Source organism: Colletotrichum siamense (genome assembly GCF_013390195.1).
Source record: "Colletotrichum siamense strain Cg363 chromosome Unknown KSG_Cg363_contig02, whole genome shotgun sequence".
NCBI lineage: Eukaryota > Fungi > Ascomycota > Sordariomycetes > Glomerellales > Glomerellaceae > Colletotrichum > Colletotrichum siamense.
The window spans coordinates 1,018,913-1,039,774 of NW_023501015.1; the positions used below are offsets into that span (position 1 = coordinate 1,018,913).

The 20,862-nt window shown below is 54.7% G+C and overlaps 4 protein-coding genes across 4 annotated transcripts; 3 read left to right on the plus strand and 1 right to left on the minus strand.

Moving 5' to 3' along the window:
• Positions 1-70: 70 nt before the first annotated feature.
• Positions 71-3,906, plus strand: CGCS363_v002280 (putative ankyrin repeat protein; the record flags this gene model as incomplete). Its single annotated transcript, XM_036634129.1, has 9 exons — positions 71-813; positions 861-1,351; positions 1,541-2,597; positions 2,659-3,055; positions 3,109-3,372; positions 3,421-3,501; positions 3,554-3,583; positions 3,641-3,763; positions 3,820-3,906. 9 exons carry the CDS (start codon positions 71-73, stop codon positions 3,904-3,906), a joined length of 3,273 nt encoding a protein of 1,090 aa, XP_036500709.1.
• Positions 3,907-4,048: 142 nt separating this feature from the next.
• atnG-6 (ABC transporter atnG) lies at positions 4,049-9,273 on the minus strand (the record flags this gene model as incomplete). Its single annotated transcript, XM_036634130.1, has 14 exons — positions 4,049-4,274; positions 4,332-4,706; positions 4,763-4,843; positions 4,896-5,630; positions 5,677-5,748; positions 5,801-5,924; positions 5,983-6,318; positions 6,374-6,536; positions 6,591-7,372; positions 7,430-7,663; positions 7,719-8,004; positions 8,100-8,329; positions 8,421-8,958; positions 9,049-9,273. The coding sequence occupies 14 exons, from the start codon at positions 9,271-9,273 to the stop codon at positions 4,049-4,051; spliced, it is 4,407 nt and encodes a 1,468-aa protein (XP_036500710.1).
• Positions 9,274-13,674: 4,401 nt separating this feature from the next.
• Positions 13,675-14,683, plus strand: CGCS363_v002282 (uncharacterized protein; the record flags this gene model as incomplete). The annotated part of the gene is made up of 3 exons (XM_036634131.1): positions 13,675-13,882; positions 13,948-14,417; positions 14,489-14,683. 3 exons carry the CDS (start codon positions 13,675-13,677, stop codon positions 14,681-14,683), a joined length of 873 nt encoding a protein of 290 aa, XP_036500707.1.
• A 1,811-nt stretch (positions 14,684-16,494) lies between these two features.
• Positions 16,495-18,429, plus strand: CGCS363_v002283 (uncharacterized protein; the record flags this gene model as incomplete). Its single annotated transcript, XM_036634132.1, has 3 exons — positions 16,495-16,778; positions 16,838-18,035; positions 18,091-18,429. The coding sequence occupies 3 exons, from the start codon at positions 16,495-16,497 to the stop codon at positions 18,427-18,429; spliced, it is 1,821 nt and encodes a 606-aa protein (XP_036500708.1).
• Between the last annotated feature and the right edge of the window lie 2,433 nt (positions 18,430-20,862).

The following is a 20,862-nucleotide window of genomic DNA, read 5'->3' on the forward strand; positions in this document are numbered from 1 at the left end:
CCGTTCATCCACTTTCTCTGTTTAATTTGATTCGATTGATACTCTCTCGTGACGATTGGCGCAACTCATGATGGAAACATTGGAGGATGCCATTGAGGGTCTTTGGTCTTTCTCAGACCACAGCGACCGGCACCACCAAAACGTCGAAGCCACACATCCAGAGACGTGTCAGTGGGTATTTGGCAACTTGACGTACCATGAGTGGGAACAGGACGAAGGCAGGGCTCTTTTGGTCACCGGTCCTCCGGGCATAGGAAAGTCATTCCTAGCGTCGGCAGTCATCGAAGAGCTCCGTGGGCTGAGATCAGTCGCGTACTTCTTTTGCGATCAGTTCCCCGCTGCGACAGCTGATTCCTTTTACAAATGCATCCTAGCACAGCTTGCGGGGGACATTGGCGCCAGTACAGACGTTCTGTTACAACTACAACTTTTGGTCAAAGAGGCTGGTGAGAGTGTTCTTGACGAGGGCCAAAGGCGATTTGCCTTGGATCTAGTAAGACGCAAGAATGGCTACCAGAAAAGTCCCTGTTTGATCATTGACGGGATACATGAGCTGAGAGACGACAGCTTGCTACATCTCATCTCGGCGGTTCGAATGCTTCAAGACGAGTACGACTTCAATATTCTAATCACTTCAAGATGCATATTTCCGCAGCTGGAGGTCCTCGATTCCGCCGGCACCCTGGAGATTACCAGTAAAGACACTGACGATGACTTGACACGATACATCAAGCATCGTCTTGAAGACAATGAAGAGCTGTGGCATAGATCAGCAGAGTTTGTACCCTCTATATTAGAGGGTGCGGAGGGAATGTAAGTGTCACCGAAAGTACAAAGACAAGATAGCTAAAGGTTCGCAGATTCTTGTTCGCAACACAGATCGTGGACTGCGTGCTAGAAACATCCAACACCTCAGACGCCCGAAGCCCCGACGCGTGGAAGACCTTGGGCAGCAGCCTCAACACTCTCTTCGACAGGCTTCTGGACAACATCTTGAGCCGACCGGACGCCAGCACTGCTTCGTGCGCATTGGACTGGCTGGTCTACACTGAAAGGCCACTCTCCATGCGAGAGCTTCAGCATGCGTTAGCCGCAAATGCCACAAGGCATCTCTGGAACACAAAAGAGCCTCTCCACCAGGCCGTCGAGCCTCTGTATCACACCGTCAATCCCAAGACGATCTTATCGGCTCTGAGAGGGCTTGTACAGGTCGACAAGGGCACAGGAGTCGTTCGATTCTTTCACTCGGCGGCGGGAGAGTACTTTCGACAGCACGCTGAGCGTTTCCCGAACGCGCAGGAGATGATCACCGAGGCTTGTGTCAGGATACTGGCATTTGCGTGCCTTCCATGTGAGTCAGATCTCGTTCTAATAGTAGAATATTTTCCGCTTGGATACTGTAGCTTTATTGGACGACGATATTCATGACTACCTACGGAGAAGGCGACAAGGAACAATGAGCACTCTCTTTCCAATCGACTGTCTCTGGCTCGTAGACAAATGTTCTACCCAGGAAACATACTGATCTCTTCCTCTACAGCTCCGAGCGAAGCCAACTGGGTTATCGAAGACTCTTCAAATGAACCCAAAAGACCATCCTCAAAGTCATCCCACAACGAACCCGAGTCATCCGAGGCGACCTCCGAGAAGGCTTCATCCCGCAGTCCCTGGCTCCCTCGCATGATGGACAAGTTATACCACTCATCTCAGTTGTACTCTCACTCCTACCAGCCGCAGCACAACCCGTTCCAGGTCAAGCTACAGATGCCGGCCAACCAGGGTTTCTTCAGGTCAGGTAGGGAATACGAGGAGAAACTGCATGTACAGCCGCTGCTCCAGTATGCCGCATGCAACTGGGGTTATCATGCACGATCGTGCCCCATGGATGACAATATCATGGACCTCTTGCAAGATCGGGTCAGACTTGATGGAATATGCCAGACGCTCAGATACGAGCACAGTGGCTACAACCCGAAGTTCCCCAGAGACGTAACTGGGCTTCATCTGGCGGCCTACTTCGGACTCAAAGACGCAGCGATCCGTCTTTTAGACGCTGGGGTTCCTGCGAGCTCGAGAGATAGCTATGGCGAGACACCGCTGTGGTGGGCAGCCAAACACTACCAAGAAGAAGTAGCGCGGCTGCTCAGTGAGAAGGACAAGGTCACGCTCCATCTCCTCATCCGCGCGAAGCAGACTTCTCTGGTCGAGTTCCTGCTTGACGTTGGGTACAACGTTAACACGACCGACATCGAGAAGTGGACGCCCCTGCACGCTGCGACCAAAGAGAAGGATGTCGAGATGGCAGAGCGGCTAATCCAAGCCGGGGCCGATGTCGACGCCACGGATGTCAACGGGACGAGGCCGCTCAGTCTAGCTATGGAGATGCGCAACTATGAGCTCATCCATATGCTGGTGGCCAACCAGGCTGACACGAAGGACCTTGATCTAGGAAAGATCCGAACAGTGTTTGGTCTGCAGTCTGGCGACTCTCTTGAGATATACGAGGACAGGCATCATGGCACGAAGATTATGAGGCAGATTCCGAGGGAGTTCTCGTGGACGTCGGTTATGCAGGCTGACACTGGACGCTACTCCATGTAAGTGAACGGTGCAAATGAGCAGACTGTGTTTGGTCATGTCAGCTCACTAGAATCACAGGAACCTCTCAAAGTTGAAGTTGACCAAGAAGATTCCTGGTCTTGAGGAGCTGGGGCTTAACCACCTGCTGGACTTCAAGAGGGAGCAATCGGTGCCGTTTGTGCTTCGAGTGGAACAGCTCACGGAGAACACGCAGGAAGGAAGTGTATGGATTTATTACCTGGAGATCGCGTTGCCATCGGCTGGTCGCGACCATGAGATCCATATTTGCTGGAATGTCACGTCCCACACCGACAAGAATGGGCTGCAGTCATGGAGGACAACCGCGCATCTGAGCAACCTGCAGAGACTCTGGCTGCCTGAGAAAGGCATCGAGCTTTTTCAGAGTTTGGTCTCTGAGGTTCAGAAGCGGTGGAGCTCCATTGTCCGGAATACCATCAACAACATCAATGGTCAGGTATGCACTCAGACCTTCTTGGGATATTCAATTTCGGGCTAACAAGGAGAAAGCGACGCGGTGAGGTTTTGGAGGCAAACGGCAGCGATCCAAACCTCCTCGGCACGTTGCTGAAAGACGCATTGAGACCGGTCCACTATCGACGCCGGTTACAGACCACCGTTACCGAGGCACAAAAGTTTGCGACTGATTACTGCAACCGCCATGACGAGGTTGCCGACCTTGACGGCCTTCTGAAGCAGATTGACGCATTCTCTGATGATGTTGGTAACTACATCGGTCAACTAGATCAGATTACAAGGGATCTAATCCAAATGGTGGGCATGCACCCGGGATCTATACGCGCCATACTTACACTCATTCAGGAATTCAATCTGGTCTCCATCAATGAGGCCCGGCAGTCTGTGAAAATGGCGGCGAGCTTGAAGAGATTGAGCTGGATCACAGTGGGTAAACCGCGATGCACATGGAGGCTGTGAATACTTACGACACGTCTAGTTCATCTTTCTACCTCTCACATTCATAGCAGTAAGCGGTATTTCATTCAGTTATCCCGTGACAACTGCTAATCAGACTACTCTACAGACATCCTTTGGGATGAACATTGATATCCTTTCTAATGATCCCCCCTGGTATTGGTATCTTCCATTTGCCGGAGTCACCATCCTTCTCACTTCGGCGGTGTGGCTTCTCTTCAAGTACAGCAGGGTAAGCATTCACATGTACCGTTTTCTTCCGTGCCTTACTCATACATGTAAATCCAGTTGGAGGATATGATCGAGAGGTCGATGGGTAGAGTACTGTCGCGGAAACAAGCTGATAGCGATGGACGGCCAATGTTTCATTTTTGAAAGTTGGATCACACTCAGGGCTCACGTTCGGTATCTTCGGAGAAAGGGGTATCATTGGTTATGATTACAATAATGGAGCTGCGACATCCGCATGTTGTACAAGAAACTGTGCCACTAGTCTTACACTTTCAATATTTCTGGCTCAATCACACGTCGTGGATGACCGATGATACAAAGATTTGAACGCTGAACTCCTCTCAAGGAGCTCTTTCGGTGTGCCATACTCGACCAGTTCACCGGCATCAACGACCGCAACTCTGTCAAAGTCCACAATGGATTCCAGCTTGTGTGCGATGGCGATGATGGTCCAGTCCTGGAACCAGGATCGCAAGACTTCATCAATGACGTGACTTGACTCGTCATTCAAACTGTGTAAAAACGTCAGCGATTTGATAAGTTTGGAGACAAATAGCACGATCACACACCTGCTCGTGATCTCATCGAGAATCAGGACCTTGCCCTTCCGCAGCATGGCTCTGGCAAAGACCAAAAGCTGCGCCTCACCCTGCGAAAAGAACTTGTCGTCAATCAACGCATCGAGGCCGCCTCGTTCTTCGATCTTGCCCCAGAGCTTCACCTTCTCGAGGGCCTCGACAACATCAGAGTCTGGCACGGTCCCGCTCGGGTCGATGTTGAGCCGCACGCTGCCATCAAAGATGTACGACTCCTGCGGCACGGCGACGAGATGGGAGCGTACGTATTCATGGGGAAGGGTGGAAAGGTCGACGCCATCTATGGTGATGGAGCCGCTGTCTAGATCGAGCATGCGGAGGAGAGACAGCACTATGGAACTTTTGCCGCTATTGGTCGTGTTAGACACATGGTGATTGAAGTAAGGCCGGGGTCAATTGCTCACCTGCCGGTTCGTCCACAAATGGCGACTTTTTGTCCAGGTTCAATAGACAAGGAGATGCCTTTGAGAACAGTGCCCCCTGACCTGGAGATGAAGTCAGTGTCAAGTCCATTTCGCTGTAACGAGATAGACTTACAGATACGATGCTGTAACATCGCGGAACTCGACAGCCCCGCGACTAGGCCACTCTCCTTCCGGTTCAAGGAGCTCATCTGAGGCACCCTCAGGCTTCGTGCTGGCAGCAAAGTTCCTCACCCTAGCCACCGCGCCCAGCGACACCTCGAGCATAACCCAAGACGTGATAAGCGCCTTAATCACACCGCTGAAGGAGAGAACATTGTTCAGCGCAATACCGATGAACGCAGGTCCGATCTGTTCTCGAAGGGTCGTCACGAGAACGATCAGGATCAAAGCGATGACTGTAATAGTCATGTCCACGGCGAAAGTCAGCCACCGCTGGAGGCAGCTGAGAAGATAGCTGGGCCGCTGCGAGTCATCCAGGCGATGCATATTAGCCGCCTCGAAAGCGTCTTCCCATTTGAAGGCTCTAATGGTAGCGAGACCCTCCAGTGTCTCGATGAGCTGCGTGTAGAGAGGCGCCTTGTGCTCGATGTCGAGAAGACGCATCTGGCGCGAGGTGCGCAGGTAGAAGTGTTGGAGCGCGTAGAAGGCGGGGACGAGGAAGGGGAGGATGACGGCCATGTAGCGTGAGGACACGGACATCATGACGAAGCGGGCGATGCCGAAGACAACGCCGACGGCGACACCGAGAGCGGCGGCGGGGAGCTCCATATCTATGAGCTGGAGGTCTTGGCTGAATCTGTTGACGGTGACGCCGCTGTCGACGGAGCTGTGGAATGACATGGGAGCGCTGGACGTTGTTAGTTTCACTGCGCAAAGAGTAGGGGATGACTTACCGTGATGTAGTGTCCAGAAGAACGCTGTGGAAGTAGACGCCAGAGTGGTTTATGATGATGATGAAGAGAAACCTGTCGCGAGAGGTTAGCAGGAGCAGTGGTCGCGGCAAAGAGGTATCCGTACCATATACTGATAAAGAACGAGACAATCGATCCCACGCCGAGAGCGGCGTAAACGCCCACCCACTTGCCGAGATCTTGGTTTGGTCTCTGTTCATTTGCCTCTGTCCACCATTTGAGCCAGATGTCTGCAGAGCTCTGGATTAGTGATTGGAGAACGGTGGGGATGGAGTGGCCGAGCCTTACCGGGGAAGGAGTCGAAGAATGCAAACACGACCATGAAGCCGGCAAACATAGATAGGCTGAACCATCCCGCCGCTTTGGCGTAGAAGCTGTACATGGCCCAGTCGCCGAGTTGCCGGGTTGCATCTGCCTGTTCCTCCAGCGCGTTGATGATCGCCTCAGGGGGCTTTTCATTTCCCAGGCCAGATGTATCTACGGTTGCATCTTTCGAAGTATTTGACACAGCGCTTGGTTTTACTAGTCTGGAGAGTTGGCTGGCCGTGGACGCGAGTTCTGCGGCTTTGATTTGGCCGTCTTCGTTGAGGAACACCACATCGTCGGCAAAGGGGAGGCGACGGGCTTTAAATTTTGTGTCAGCTAATACGTGACGCAAGAAACAGAGGCGGTAACTGACAGTCTGATGAGACCAGGACCACGGTCGTGTCATTGTTACGAAGCAAGCCGTTGCTACCAAGGAGATTGCCGAACACGATTTCCTCTGTGCCAGAGTCAAGACCGCTGAAGACATCATCAAGCAGAAGTACCTCTTGACGTGCATACAAAGCTCTGGCAATGGCCTGTGATGGTTTAGCAGGGTGCTCTCGCCAACGAGAGGACATGAAAGAGCGTACCAAGCGATGTTTCTGACCGCCACTCATAGAAATACCCTTCGTCCCAGCTACTGTTCTGTCGCCGTTTGGCCAGCTCGCGATGTCTTGTTCGAGGGCACACGCTGCAATCACTCTCTTGTAACAGGCTTCTTCAAAGACTCCGTGGCCGATAACAATATCACGAACCGCAGCGTTTGGAATCCAGGCTGACTGTCCGCAGTAGGTAGCCCCTGAGAAGTTGGTGCAGAGGGTACCCTTAAAAGACGAAAGTTCACCTAGGAGAGCCTTGAGTAGCGTCGACTTGCCGGAACCAACCGGACCCAGAACCAGCGTGAACGCTCGACGTCGAATGCTCCAGGACTCAATGTCAATGACAGGTTTGGCATCGTCAGACCAAGAGAAGGACCCCTTCACGGAGGCGATGATATCCTGGGGAAGGCTTTTACTGCATGCCTCGGATTTGCAGACCTCTGAGAGCTCAACGTCCTGAATCGGGGTGGAAACTCTCTTCGAGGTCTCTGGGGCCACAAAAGATATTGAGCGTCTCTTCTCACTTACCGTGACCACTCTGGTGTCGGCCCTCTCCTTTCCGTTCAGGAAGTCCTGAATGCGCTGGAAAGAAGTGACCGCGGTCGCTGTGATGGGCAGGGCCATGATGATGCCCGCTAGAGGCTGGTTCACCAGTGTCAAGATGGAAATGGCTGTGAAGGCTTTGGAGATTGTCAAGACCTCATTCGATCCAGAGGCGATTCCCGCAAATGTGCCCAGCGTGAGGATCGGAGACCAAATCGGGGTGCAAATCACTTTTCTGCGTGTAAGCTGCCACGAGCAGAACGCCAGCTAGGCGGGTATGGACTTACTCAACATCATGGAGATGCCAAGGAGAACTCTGTACCTCTTGGACACGACCAATTCGGTACTGCGGAGGTTCTGTATGACGGAGAATGCCACATCATTGAGGCCGGATACCTTGAGCCACTTGATGCTGCCGAGGGTCTTGGAGGTTGTCGTGACCCGGTCCTGCGAAGCCTTGATCCATTGCGCGGATGCTTTGCCAGTGGGAACTGCCAAGAATCCCATCAAGATTATGGTGGCTTCAAGCCGGTTAGCTTTCACATCTGTGGAAGAATTTCGAAGAGATTACTGTACCAAATACGAGCGCGACTGGCATGGCACACGCGGCGCCAAGCTGCCTGTAGATCAAGTAGATACCGATGCCGATCTCGACGAGACCACCCCATATCTCGTGTAGCTGGTTGACGCCCTGGCTGATCTGCTCGCTATCTGTCCCGACCAACGTCAGCGCACCCGCAGGGCTGACGTTGGGCGAAGTCAAATCCAAACGCAGCGCCTTCTGATAGATGAGGGCGGTTGTGCTGCCCCTCAGCATGGCGGCCGTACGATGCGTCCGCCACTCATACTGGCCCGTCGAAACCTGCAACGCACCGTGTTAGTTACTTACAACAGAGAGCCATCGAAAGATCCAAATTTGGACATCAAGTTCTAGGACTCTCGTCTGAAGAAACTCACTGCAATACCGGTGTAGACGAGGACGTAAGCGCCTATCAAGCCAAAACCGCGATTGCGGTATTCCCGGGTCTGGGGCAGGCCAGCGAGCTCGATGGCCTGCTGGACGAGCAGCGGCTGTGCGTAGTTGAAGCCGATCTGGAAGAGTTTCGGAACGACGGCCGCGGACATGGGTCCCGCGAACACGCGGAGCCAGGTGCTGAACAGAGCGCCGGGCCTGGTTTTGTCGGGGACTTTTTTATGTTGGCAGATAGATTAGCCCGCGGAAAGATCTTTCTCGGCCCTACGACATTGATGTGGCCGTGGCAGCGGGAAATTAATTACCTTGACCCCACGCGTCCGCCAGTTTCTTGTAGAGCGGCTCGGAAGCCAGCTTCGGGTCGAGGGGGTACAAGTCTTCCAGCTTGAGGATGTTTCTGTACCCGTTGATGAAGAGTGACGTCAGCCAGAAAAAGACGGAGCGGTTGAAGGTGCCGCTGGTCACTTCCTTGGAATATCCTTTGTGCTGCGGGACCAGAATGCGGCGCTTCTCGGTCGACTCAAGCAGGATCATCACGGCCCTCAGGGCCAGCGTGCAGGTGAAGATGGCCGGGATGGTCTGGTTCGGGCCAAGCATCCACAGAGTGCGGGCACGGGCGGTGTCCAGCAAGACGGACAGGAAGAGGTACGTCGAGAGGACGAAGGACGGTCTCACAGACCGGTCGTGTTCGAGCCATGATAGCAAGCCGACTCCCAGCGAGGCGAGCAGACCCAGAACAGCGGCTGGAATCGTTGCTCGGGTGTGCGTGATGGCGGCAGACGAAGTGGTGGCCCAGAGAACGAGCAGAGCAAGGTTGAGGGCTACCAAACAGATGGATGCACACTTATTTTGCACGCTTTTCGTCAGCTAGAACACCCAAGAAGGAATTGACAGCAAAGTCAAATTTGTTTGTAGTAAGGTGGCAGGACGAACAGCTTTGAGAGCACGCTGGGTGCTGGCAACGACCTTGACATCGGCCCCGGCGAGGCGCAGGGCGCAGGCGGGAAGGACCAGCAGCAGCAGACAATGCAGGGGAACCGCGAGAACGGCCTCCTCGAACAGCAGCGTAAAGTCGAAGCCGCCCCGGCACTCGTCTCCGGCCCACGGGCCGAGAGAGTCATCGACGCCGGCAGGACAAGCCGGTTGCGGGCCCCACATGAGCGAGCGACGGCACGCTAACAACGGGACAGCGGCTTCACCTGGTGTTTCAAGAGACTGAAAAGGGGAGGGGGAGCGAGATTTACTTCAGGAGCGGTACCCGTAGCAGATCTCTTTTTTCTTCAAACAAAACAACGACCGAATGTAACGTTTTGCTACTTCGTCTACTTGAGGTCTCTTCGTCGCGAGTAATTTGGGGTCCGTTGGGAGAAGAGAAGGGGAGTATCACAACTGCTTCACTGAGGGATGGGATTTCAGGTCTCCCTCGGGTTAAAAAGGGAAAATGGCTCAAACAAAAGATCCTTCTTTGAGTCAGAATATGTTGGAACAGCATGGCAGATAGGCAGGCCATCATGCAGTCGCCGTATTTTGCGAATTGCAATGGCTGCAATCACCGTAATCATAATGCATCAGCCTTAGGCAGAGCTCGCCATGTTCCGTAGTGTTCCGTCGTTGTGACAGCGCCGCTGCTCCGATGGTGTCGGGTGCCCTTCCAGGATCAGGATCAGGATAATGGACGTCTCGGTAGGCGGCACAGCGCAGGCTGCACAGCCACCCTGCCAATTGCCTAAAGCGGTAGCGGTCTCATCTTTTGCCTGATGGGCCAGATGACACTCTCCGTCTGTCTACCTGCATACACAACGGTGCGAAGCGCGAGAGCATCGGGTAAGAAAAGGGACGGACAGACTGGATGCCTAGAACACCCCCGAAAATAAGGCAGCGTTGCGCGGGAAAAGTACAGCATCAGACGAGTCGGCATCGGTACTTCGACGTTGGCCGTCCTGTTGCGGGGGTGCAGTGCAGTGCAGTCTGGATGACGATGACAGTGACGATGATGGACCGGCGGGCGCATCAACTATCTGAGAACCGTCCGAGTCTTGGGAGGTTCATCTTGATGAGATGACTTTTTGGGATGACCGAGGCTGGTCTCATGTAAGTGCGGGTGGCGTGTGCAAAACGGCGAGGCGAACAGCTATCAGCTCGCTCTGAAGATTGGCATAGCACCTTAGGCATAGTCGCTGGGCTTCGGTTCCGGTTTGGCATGTTATCGCCCTCATCAGTCGTCTGAAGTCGTGAAGGTGGGTGGGTGGCCGTCTTTTTGCTAAATACAGACTCACACGATTCAACCCCAGACAAGCGTTTGCGGAGGATAGAGTCATTTGGAATGGGTGTCTGGTCAGGACTGCTGGTGTTGCCGGCGAACGCCAGCACCTACACGTGGGAACGACGTGAATAAGAAGGGAAGACCCGACCTATTCTGAAGTAGAGGACTCGTCAGCTCCCACGTGACCTTCGTGATGCACTGAGGCCATGGCGAGCTGAGCATCACGGCGATGACGGTCAGAGGAATCAGATAGACGGCCGCCACGTGAAGTTGATAGACACCGCCAAGACGGGATCCGTTGGGGCATTCCCTTCTTCTCGGGTCAGCCAGCACAGCCTGAAAGATGGGCCTTTTCACTGCAAAAAAGAGGAGATGCTACACGGCAGCGAACCACCCTGAGCACCGGCACTTCTCGTCTCCTCTCCTTTCAGTCTCTCCGTCTCCCTCTCTCATATGGGGGGATGCACCCGGGGGAACCTGTGGCAAAGAGTGGAAAGAGTGGGAAGAGTGGATGCAGTGAATGACCCTCGACTTCATGCTCTCCTGCGTCTTGGGTGCTGTCTGATTTTCTGGCTCGCCGATCATCGCTGATGTGCTCCCGCCTCCTGATTCTCCATGATTTCCCAAACAGGATCGCAGCACATCCGTTCATCCCCCCCCTCGCTAAGAAACTTGGCTTTTTTGTCATTCCCAAGCGCCCCAGTGATCCCCAGAATGTTGCTCGAGGATTTGTGGGATCATATGCCAGGAAGAGAGAAGGGGAAGTTGCTGGCGGCGCTCGCCTCGGGCGCCGAGGAAAATCTCGACGAGGGACATCGAACCCAAGCATTTGGAAACTGAGCCTCTCTTTGCGGAGGCTGAGACTCGACAAGACCACAAATGAGGCCAGAAGCATCGCCATCGCCGGGTGCTGTTTCCTTGGCTCTTCCATTCTTAGCCTTTTTCTGTTGTTCTCTTACCCCATTCTCAGCCTCTTGCGAGTCTTGGCCGTGTTGCGCGACCATCTCGACCCCCAACCTTGGTTCATTTCTTCGAGACAGCAGCCCTTGGCATTTCGATGCACGAGTTGAAACACCGTGCTTTCTTCGTTCTCTCTCCCACTCTCTGTCTGTCTCTTTCACAACCTGCCAGGTTTCGCCAGGCTCGACCAGTTTCTGTCCAGGTCAGGCCCAGTGACAGGGGGGAAGGGGAAAGGGAGGGGGCCCATTTTGCAGCGTCGCCTTTTGTTCTAGCCCTCGGCATTTAATGTAGGAAAAGGGGAATAGGGAACGGACGGGATGGGACGGAATGGCGCAGCAACCGCGGCATTGCAAACAAGCATCTCGCTAGGACGTTGACGGTTGGATGCCCGAATTTTTCTTGATTGCACCAGGCGAGCGGACAATGTTGCAGCAAAAAGGAGATGACTTGCTACGCTGATCAAGGAAGAAGAACCCCGGCAGGGGACGTCAAAGCCAAGCTTCACCGTATCGGCGCATCGTACAGTAGTGCGGCTCCGAAGACAAGCTCGTGGGGGAGCGTCTTACTTGACACACGCTATCCTACCGCGAACGGCCATCGCAGCCGGTTTACCCAGCTACCCAGTCTGTCTCTATCTCTCAATGTGTCTGTGTTGCATTCGTGGACGGCAGAGATAGACCAGCAGGCCGCGGAATCCAGAATGTTCGCCCAAAGAGCAAAGAGCATGCCGCTTTCTTTCGCTTCTGCAACCATCTAGGGGCTTGATCTCCGTCGCGAGAGATCCCCCTGCTTGTCAAGAAACAGCCCAGGGTGCACCGTTGTAATTGTGAAATTTAGACTTTTTCGCTTCGTCCATGCCCATCCTTCAGACATCATCCATGGCCCAATAACCCACTCTGGCGAGAAGCGGATTGATTATTGGATCATTGGATGAAGAGAGAAGAGTGTGTGTGTGTGTGAGAGTGAGATTGGCGGTTGCAAGAGACAGAAATGGCGTTCGCGACAGCAGCCAAGCGCTCGTGTTGGGCGTGTTTCATCCCAGGTTTGACAACCTGTCCTCCGATCAAACCGCCCAACCCCCAAACCCTTCCCCTCCCAGCAAAGTCCCATATCATTCCCACCCCCGGTGGCTTGTCCCAGCACCCAAGCAATCGCATCATGGTATCGAGTCCCTACTATAGACAGGGCTGGAAGGGTTGCCGACCAACCAATTTGGGCCAGGGTGCATGGTTCTAAGTGCTTGTCGCCGCACCTGGGCAGCCACCGAACACCACTACGGTCTCTACCGTTTCCACCTCCATGTTGTACTGGACCACTCGAACCCCCCCGTTTGCTGCTAACCGTGCCAGAAAGAGTACATCCTCCGCAAATACACAGAGAAAGAGAATGAAGAGAGAGAGAGAAACCCGCTATGGCGGGGCCGTTCTGAATCACCAGCCGTCTGATCAACCGTCGCCCTTCCATGGCGGCTCTCTCACCGTGAACCCGGCACCATCAACCGCAGACGCACGGTAGCGATGCCCATCATCAATCGGCTACTTTGTCCAGCTTTTGCTCGTTGCGTCGTATTTTTGGGATATTGCCTCGTCTCCGCTTTCCCCGGCTCACGTCTCCTCCGGGGTGCTGGCGCGACATGGCGCCGTCGTGATGCTTGGCACACGCACATCCCATTCGCTCGCCAACGTCCTTTCCCTCAAACGTCCCTCTCTTCCCCGTCCGTCTCTGCTTGCTCTGGGCCTTCCATCTCGTTGTCCAGACTCCCCTGACTCCACCACCCCATGGCCCCCCAGCAGACAGGCAGGCGGGAAGGAAGGGGAGTGACATGGAGGAGGAGAACGGAGGAAGAGGAGGAGCATAGGCCAGGCCCATCATCTCTCTTGCACTGCCCTCCCGATGGAGCAGGATCAGAAGTCTGTGACATGGCTTGACATGGTGACATTGGGCCTAGATAGTGTTCACCTCATTTGTTTGACAAGACGTCTCAATTCCTTGGCACTGTGACCTCATGGTTGTAGCCAGGGCTCGCCGTCTATTCCGAAGGGGGATCCAGGCACCAGATCCGACTGGGAGATTCGCAGGCAAGCTTATACTCTATATCTATCCCCATCCCGATCCGTTTTCCTTCCTGCCTCTTCTTCTCGGCACTCTTCAGTCCATCAACAACTTTACAATTCTGGTTCAGGTCCTTCTCTTTGGCTGGTCCAGCTTTTTCCTTCATCTCATTTCATTCTCTTTGGTTCTGTGAACCATCTTTTTTCTTGTAGATTTACCAACAAACCGTTTCCTTCTACCACCCTCCGCCCTTTTTTCACACCACACACACACAATCCTTCAAAATGAAGAGCTCTTTCATCCTCTCCATCGCGGCCATCGCCGCCCAGGTCATCGCCCTCCCCACCCAGACCGAGGAGCGTTCCGTGACCCTGCCCGTCCGCGACGTGGAGTTCGCCGCCAACATCGACGTCCGCCCCAAGCTTCGCCGCGGCCAGAGAGCCGCCGTCACCGACATCGAGGAGCGTGACGTCGCCGAGGACGACGAGACTGGTAAGCATATCGGACATTTGTGGTCTTCAGAATCACGGTCAGTCCAGACTAACACCTGATATTAGAGGACGACCTCCCCGCCGCCCTCTTCGCCAGGAAGAAGGACAACGCCGCCGCTGCCGGAGGAGCCACCGGAGCCGCCGCGGGCAACGCGACCGCCGGTGCCGGAGGCAAGAAGAAGGGCAAGAAGGCCAAGGCCGCGAAGGCCCAGGGCGCCAACGCCAAGGCCACCGGAAAGAAGGGCAAGAACGCCGCCGCTGGAGGTGCCGCGAACAACGGAACCGCCACTGCCGGAGGCAAGAAGGGCAAGAAGAACAACGCCGCCGCCGCCGCCGATGCGGCTACCGGAGCCAAGGCCAAGGCTAAGGGCAAGAACAACGCCGCCGCCGGAGGTGCCGCCGCCAACAACGGAACCGCCAACGCTGGAGGCAAGAAGAAGGGCAAGAACGCCGCTGCCGGAGGTGCCGCTGATGGAGCCACTGGAAAGAAGAACGCTGCCGGTGGCAACAACATCCTGAGCAGCCTTCTCGGTGATGTAAGTCACTCACTCTCATAACGAGAACTCATACCACTTGATGATGACGGGTGCTAACTCTCTTGCTGCAGCTCACTGGTAACAACAACGCCGCTGCTGGTGGTGCTGGCCAGAACGACCCTCTCGCTCTCCTCAACGGCCTTCTCGGACGTGACGAGCACTCTACTGACGTCGAGGAGCGCCAAGTCGAGGACGACGGTGCCGAGCTCGAGGACCGCCACGTCGAGGCCCGTCAAGCTGCCGACGACGCTGAGGACGAGGAGTAAACGGGAGCACATCATGCTTCCCGGGGGGCCTCTTAGGTGCCAAAGTCCAAGGACGGGGATGCGGCCGAGCCGGAGACATCTGGGTTTCGGCCGCCGACGGCCAGAGGAAAAGGCAGCTACGCTGGTAGAGCTGTTGCCCAAAAGCGTGGTTCATGTGTGTGTGTTCTAGGAAAACCGAAACACTTTTTTTTTTCTTTGTGGTGCGCGCAAATAGCCTAGCTAATTCTCAGAATGTGAGATGGACAGCGGCTGTTTTTCTCCTGTCGTTGCCGAGAACAGAGGAATTGTCATGGGTTTGAGACGGTGATCTTTTTCTTTGGAATAAGGCTTCTGCGGGGGATATCACTCATGGGACGGGATTCTACTTCGAAAAGGCGTCATATTCATCTCTGGGTTACAACTTTGTAAATGGATGGATGGATGGCCTTGGAGGGGGGAGTTTTAGGAAATTGAGTGAGGCGTGCACTGCAGTTTCAAGGGCCGGACCGTCTTGTTTTAGTGATGATAGATATGATACCAGAAAAACGGAAATCAGACAATAAGTTTTTCATATAACAGATGAGTTACATTGTGTGAGCGCGTGATATTGGTTTGGCTTCTATTTCAGGGGTTGTGACGGAGATGGAGTCTGAGTACTGTGTCAAAGTCGATGAAAGAGGTCATGAGTGAGTGACTTGGTGAGTGAGTGAGTGAGTGAGTGAGTGAGTGAGTGAAAGCAGCAAGAGACAGGGGCAGTCATTAAGAATAGGGGACTGGGATGCAGCTCCGGGGTCGGCTCGCGGTCATCCAGCACGTGAGGCCAGTGATTGGCAGGCGATAAGGCACATATTAGCGCCATAACTCAATCAATTGCACCCCTGCGAAAGCTGGTCTTTGCTCCGGCCATCTCCTGCCATCTCCTCCGCACCTCCACCGCGACAGCAACATCTTCCCACCACTCTCGGCCAACAAGAGCAACTCACCACGCGTCCACTCGACCTTGGGTTCCTAGCCAGGGAATTGGCCCGGCGTGTCGTTGAACTGACGACTCATTGCCTGCCTTCTCATAGGCCGTGTCCAACAGCTACTCGGATCTCAGATGGAGTTGCCGGGCAGCAGTTGTATATTGCCCTGCCACCGTCAAAAGCAAATGCTTCTCTTCGCCTTGGACGTTATTTCCTTTCCCCCACACCCTTCTTCTTAGACTTAATATTTCCCCACTCGAGCTAGACACCAGCTAGGCGACTCTCCCGCGCTCGCAGCGACCCTTCACCTTCCCGATCGAGCAACGCCCTTGCTCCTGAACGGCTGAGAGAATGCCGCGAAAACGTGCCAGGCACCGCCAGCTCTAAGAGGCCAATTGATACGCCCCCTGCCATGATAGACAATGCCTGTGATGCTCCCGTCCAGTCAGAGTGTCTCTCGAGACCTGCAATATCGGAGCTGGCCGTTGAGTCGTCATCGATAATCCACAGAGCACCAAAGAATGGCATCCGCCAAGACGCCAGACTCACATGCAAAGGAGGCAGCTTCCGCGATGCAAGGGCGGGTGCACCGTGGGACCCAGCGATGCACGACTCCATTCGCGCCTTCGATACGACCTCGTCCAGGGGGGACACGAGGGGCAGATGCGGCAGAATGCCAAGAAGTTGAGCTCGATCGCTGTACATAAGGATCGGGACCCCGACGGGCAACCGCTGCGATGATCTTTTCTCTCTGCTTGGGATGCCGATCCAGAGGAAGAGCCTTGTGACCGCATTCTCAAACGCCTCTGCGCGCCTTCAATTGGGACTTTTTTGACTCGTGACGCGCCGCGCCTCGTGCCTTTCAAGATGAAGATTCCTTCCCTCTTCCTCTCCGCCGCTGGCGCCGTCTCGGCCCTCACCATTGCCGAGATCAACGGCAACAAGTTCCTGTCCCCGTACAAGGACCAGACCGTGACCAACGTCACCGGTCTGGTGCTTGCCAAGGGTCCCAGCGGCATCTGGATCCGTTCCACCGAGCCCGACGACGACGATGCCACTTCCGAGGCCGTCTACGTTTACGGCAGCTCTGTCGGAACCAACCTCACGGTTGGCGATATTGTTACTTTGGATGGCAAGGTGGCGGAGTACAGGTATGTAGCTTGCTTGTGCGCCCGTCCTCCCAAACGTTCTCAGCTCACAACCCTGACAGGTCTGCCACCAACTACATCTACTTGACCGAGATCAGCTCTCCCAAGAACGTCGTCGTCGTGTCCAAGGGCAACGAGGTCACCCCGCTTGTCATCGGCGTTGACACCCTCAACCCTCCCACCGAACAGTACACCAGCCTCGACGGCGGCGACATCTACGGCGTGCCCAACGCCGTCGCCAACATCTCCACCGAGAACCCTGTCCTGGACCCCAAGTCCTACGGCTTCGACTTCTGGGAGAGCTTGAGCGGCGAGCTTGTGACCGTCAAGAACCCCATCGCAGTTACGCGTCCCAACCAATATGGCGACACCTGGGTTGTTGGCGACTGGCCTGCCACCGGCCGCAACGAGCACGGCGGCATCACCATGACTGCCAAGGACTCCAATCCCGAGGCCATCGTCATCGGCTCCCCTCTCGACGGCACCAGCAACCCCGAGTCCAAAATGGGCGACCAGCTCACCGAGATCACTGGTGTGGTCACCTACGCCTTCGGCTTCTACCGCATCCTCCCCCTGACCGCCATCACCTTCGTCAGCGAGGCTGCCAACAACGCCCCGGCCACGACCCTTACCAGCAGCGGTGACTGCAGAGGCATCACCATCGGCGCCTACAACGTCGAGAACCTCGCTCCTACCTCATCCCACCTCCCCTCCATCGCCGCCCATATCGCCGACTACATGAAGACCCCCGACCTTATCTTCGTTCAGGAGATTCAGGACAACACCGGCCCCACCAACGACGGCGTCGTCTCCTCCAACGTCACCCTGTCCACCCTGACCGCCGCTATCGAGAGCCACACCAACGGCACCGTCTACGACTTCGTCACCATCGACCCCGTCGATGGCCAGGACGGCGGCCAGCCCGGCGGCAACATCCGCGTCGCCTACCTCTACAGGCCCGACGTCGTCGAGTTGTGGAAGCCCAACCCCGGCGGCAGCACCGACGCCAACGAAGTCCTTGCTGGTCCCACGCTCAAGTACAACCCCGGCCGCATCGAGCCCGCCAGCAGCGCGTGGAGCGCGAGCCGCAAGCCCCTCGCCGCCGAGTGGCGCGCCATCAACGGCCCCCAGAACAAGACCTTCTTCACCGTCAACGTCCACTGGGCGTCCAAGGGCGGATCCTCCTCTCTGCACGGCGACCCCCGTCCCCCTAACAACGGCGGCGTCGACGAGCGCATCGAACAGGCCGAGGTCACCGGCGTATGTCTCCCCCATCACCCCTTACTCCAAGACAAAGACTAACACAAAGACCCAGGCATTCATCGCCCAGATCCTCGCCGAGGACCCCAACGCCCGCATCATCTCCAGCGGCGACTTCAACGAGTTCACCTTCGTCGAGCCCCTGACCACCTTCGCCTCCAAGTCCGGCCTGCTCGACCTCGACGAGGTCGTCGGCATCCCCGTCAACGAGCGCTACACCTACGTCTACGACATGAACGCCCAGCAGCTCGACCACATGTTCGTCAGCCCCGCGCTCTCCAAGGCGAACCAGACGCACTACGAGCACATCCACGTCAACTCCTGGGAACTGTACGACAACCTTGTCAGTGATCACGACCCCTCTGTGGCGCAATTCAATGTCTGCGGGTGCTAGACTGGAAAGAAGACTTTGAGGATGAAGAGTATATGAGGATAATGTAGTAATGTTTGAATACCTGCGCTGTATCATCTTATACCATGTACTGTGTATACTTTTAACTTGTCAATGATACATTGTCTATGAACATAGCAAAACGTTGTATGATACGTCTTCTCCGTCTGCATAATGGCTCAAGCGTACAATACGATGCTAAGTTGAGTCGTCGACATCAATGATGTAGTGGCCATACACCTGAACAAGTAAGATAATGAATGAGGAACATTGAGCGACGCTCTTAACAGTTATGTGTGAAAACGAGCTAACCAGTAAACAAAGCAGAACGCTAGCGAAGGCATGAAGGCCAGCAGGGCGCATATCAACACCATCATTGCTGAAATCTGTTCTCGGGCGCGGATGCCCCTGACGTGTTCTCGATGACTTCCCTCGGTTGCCTGGAAGTACTGAGCGGCTCGAGGGACAATGTCTGATGGCAGACTGCCCTGTGGATTCGTCTTTCCAGCCGGGGCGGGATCCAAGTGATCTTTATCGTTCGATTCCCCAGAGCTAACGGCTCGGGTTGTGTTGAGATTGGCCCAATCGAGGCCTTTGCCTTTCTCGAGTCCTCTGGACAGAGAGTCATACACCGGATCGTTGCCATCGTATGAACATGAGCCACGTCCTCCAAATTCCTCATCCCGCAGTTTGAAAGTACGACCGAACTCGCTAAGGGTTTCCGATTTGGCAGATGTTTTGCTGTCTGATTCAATGGACCAACTGACGCTGGAACAGTCGTTCCAGTTCAAGGGGTCGTCGCTCTCGGATCCTTCGGTTAAATGGGTGCTTGCTTCGGATGAGCCCAGACTTGAGTCATCTCTGTCGAATGGGTTGTCGGAAAGACCTGTTGCGCGCTGGTGCTGAACATCTTTGCAAGAATAGTACAGGGATCCTTGGCCATCTCTTTCCGTTATAGACGACGCGGACGTTTCTGAGGTCGCTGGTAAAGCGTGCTCTAAGCTCACTTCGGGACGTCTGTCAGAGATGGCGGCTGGGATGCTGACACCAAGTTCTTGAAGTCTTGCGATGATCCTGCGTCCGGCCAATAGTTCCACGCCTTGGGCTGCGACAAGCCAATCCTCGGCGACGGCAACATTAACTTTTTCAATTCGAGGATTGCCTGGCAATGGCGACACAACGTTGATGCTGACGAACGCTCGGCACTCGAGAAATCCAAAGCTTGTCTTGACTGTTCGTCCTGTAGGCTTGTTCGGCAGGATCCGTAGTCCTAACCTGTTGACGGCAGATCTGGTAATGAGTGACTGCTCACTTGCTGGTTCGTATCTGGTGACGAGAGGGACAGAGTTTCCAGAGTCTTTCAGTGATTTGACCCATAGCCGCGAGCCAGGTTTGCTATCTGTATGAGATTCGACGTTTGATGTCCTCAAGTCGGTGGTGTTTGGTTTATGGTTTGAGTCCCTAACGACCCAATTTTGGAGGGAGTTTTCGATTTCTCCTGTGGTTTCCCGTTGCGAGGTTGAAGGTGCCGCAAGAGGCGCGTCTCTTGTTCTCAAACTCGCAATATGATCTGGCTGTGGCGATTGCTGTGTGGTGACCGCATCTCGGACAGCCATTGGCGTTCCGAAGCGCAGTTTTTGGCGAACAGCAAACTGAGATGGTTCAAGTGGTGGACAGGTATTCGCTCTCGTCTCATCGGTCTGATTCGAAACGGGTTGAGGAGACATCCTTTATTGTGTCTTTGGGTCCTGAGATTTCGTTATGAGTCCCTTTCAGTGGTGAAGTTGTATATATCGTGTTCGAGGTGTTGGCGCATCCGATTGCGTTGCTCCTTGCCAGTCGATTTTCGAACTGGCAAGGAGTCTACGAACAGCGGTATCTTGTGCGAACCCCCGAATCATAGTGTAGGGCTTGAAATCCAAGGCAAGGCGTGGCTGTTGAGGCCCAATTCTCGACCTTCCTGCATAATGACCTAATCCCCATAAATTTGTATGCGCTGGCCTACAACGCATGCAAGATCTCCCCACTTGGCTTCGGATTGAAGGTTGTGACAGAGGCTACAGAGATGAGCATAGGACTCTCATTCCTGTCAACAACAGTATCGGACTGAATGCTACCAAGAAGATGTACCCGTCTTGTGGGCTTGAGCCTCCAACGATACTCTGAGAATCACCCAATGTGCTTCTTGTGGCAGTGCTTCCCCCATAAATCGTCGTTTGAGAGGGCATCTGAGCTGGTCTTGGCCGAACAATCGATTCCGTGCGTGTGAGGCAGGCCCTCGTCTCTAGAGATTGCCCTTAGCCAAGGCTGGTAGCGATCCACACATCGCGCTCCTTAGAGCGTCCTCATTCAACACAGCGGCTGTAGCCAGGGGTTAACTTTTTATATGATTTTACACTTAATAGATCGTCTAGCATGCTGAGAAACTCTCACGAG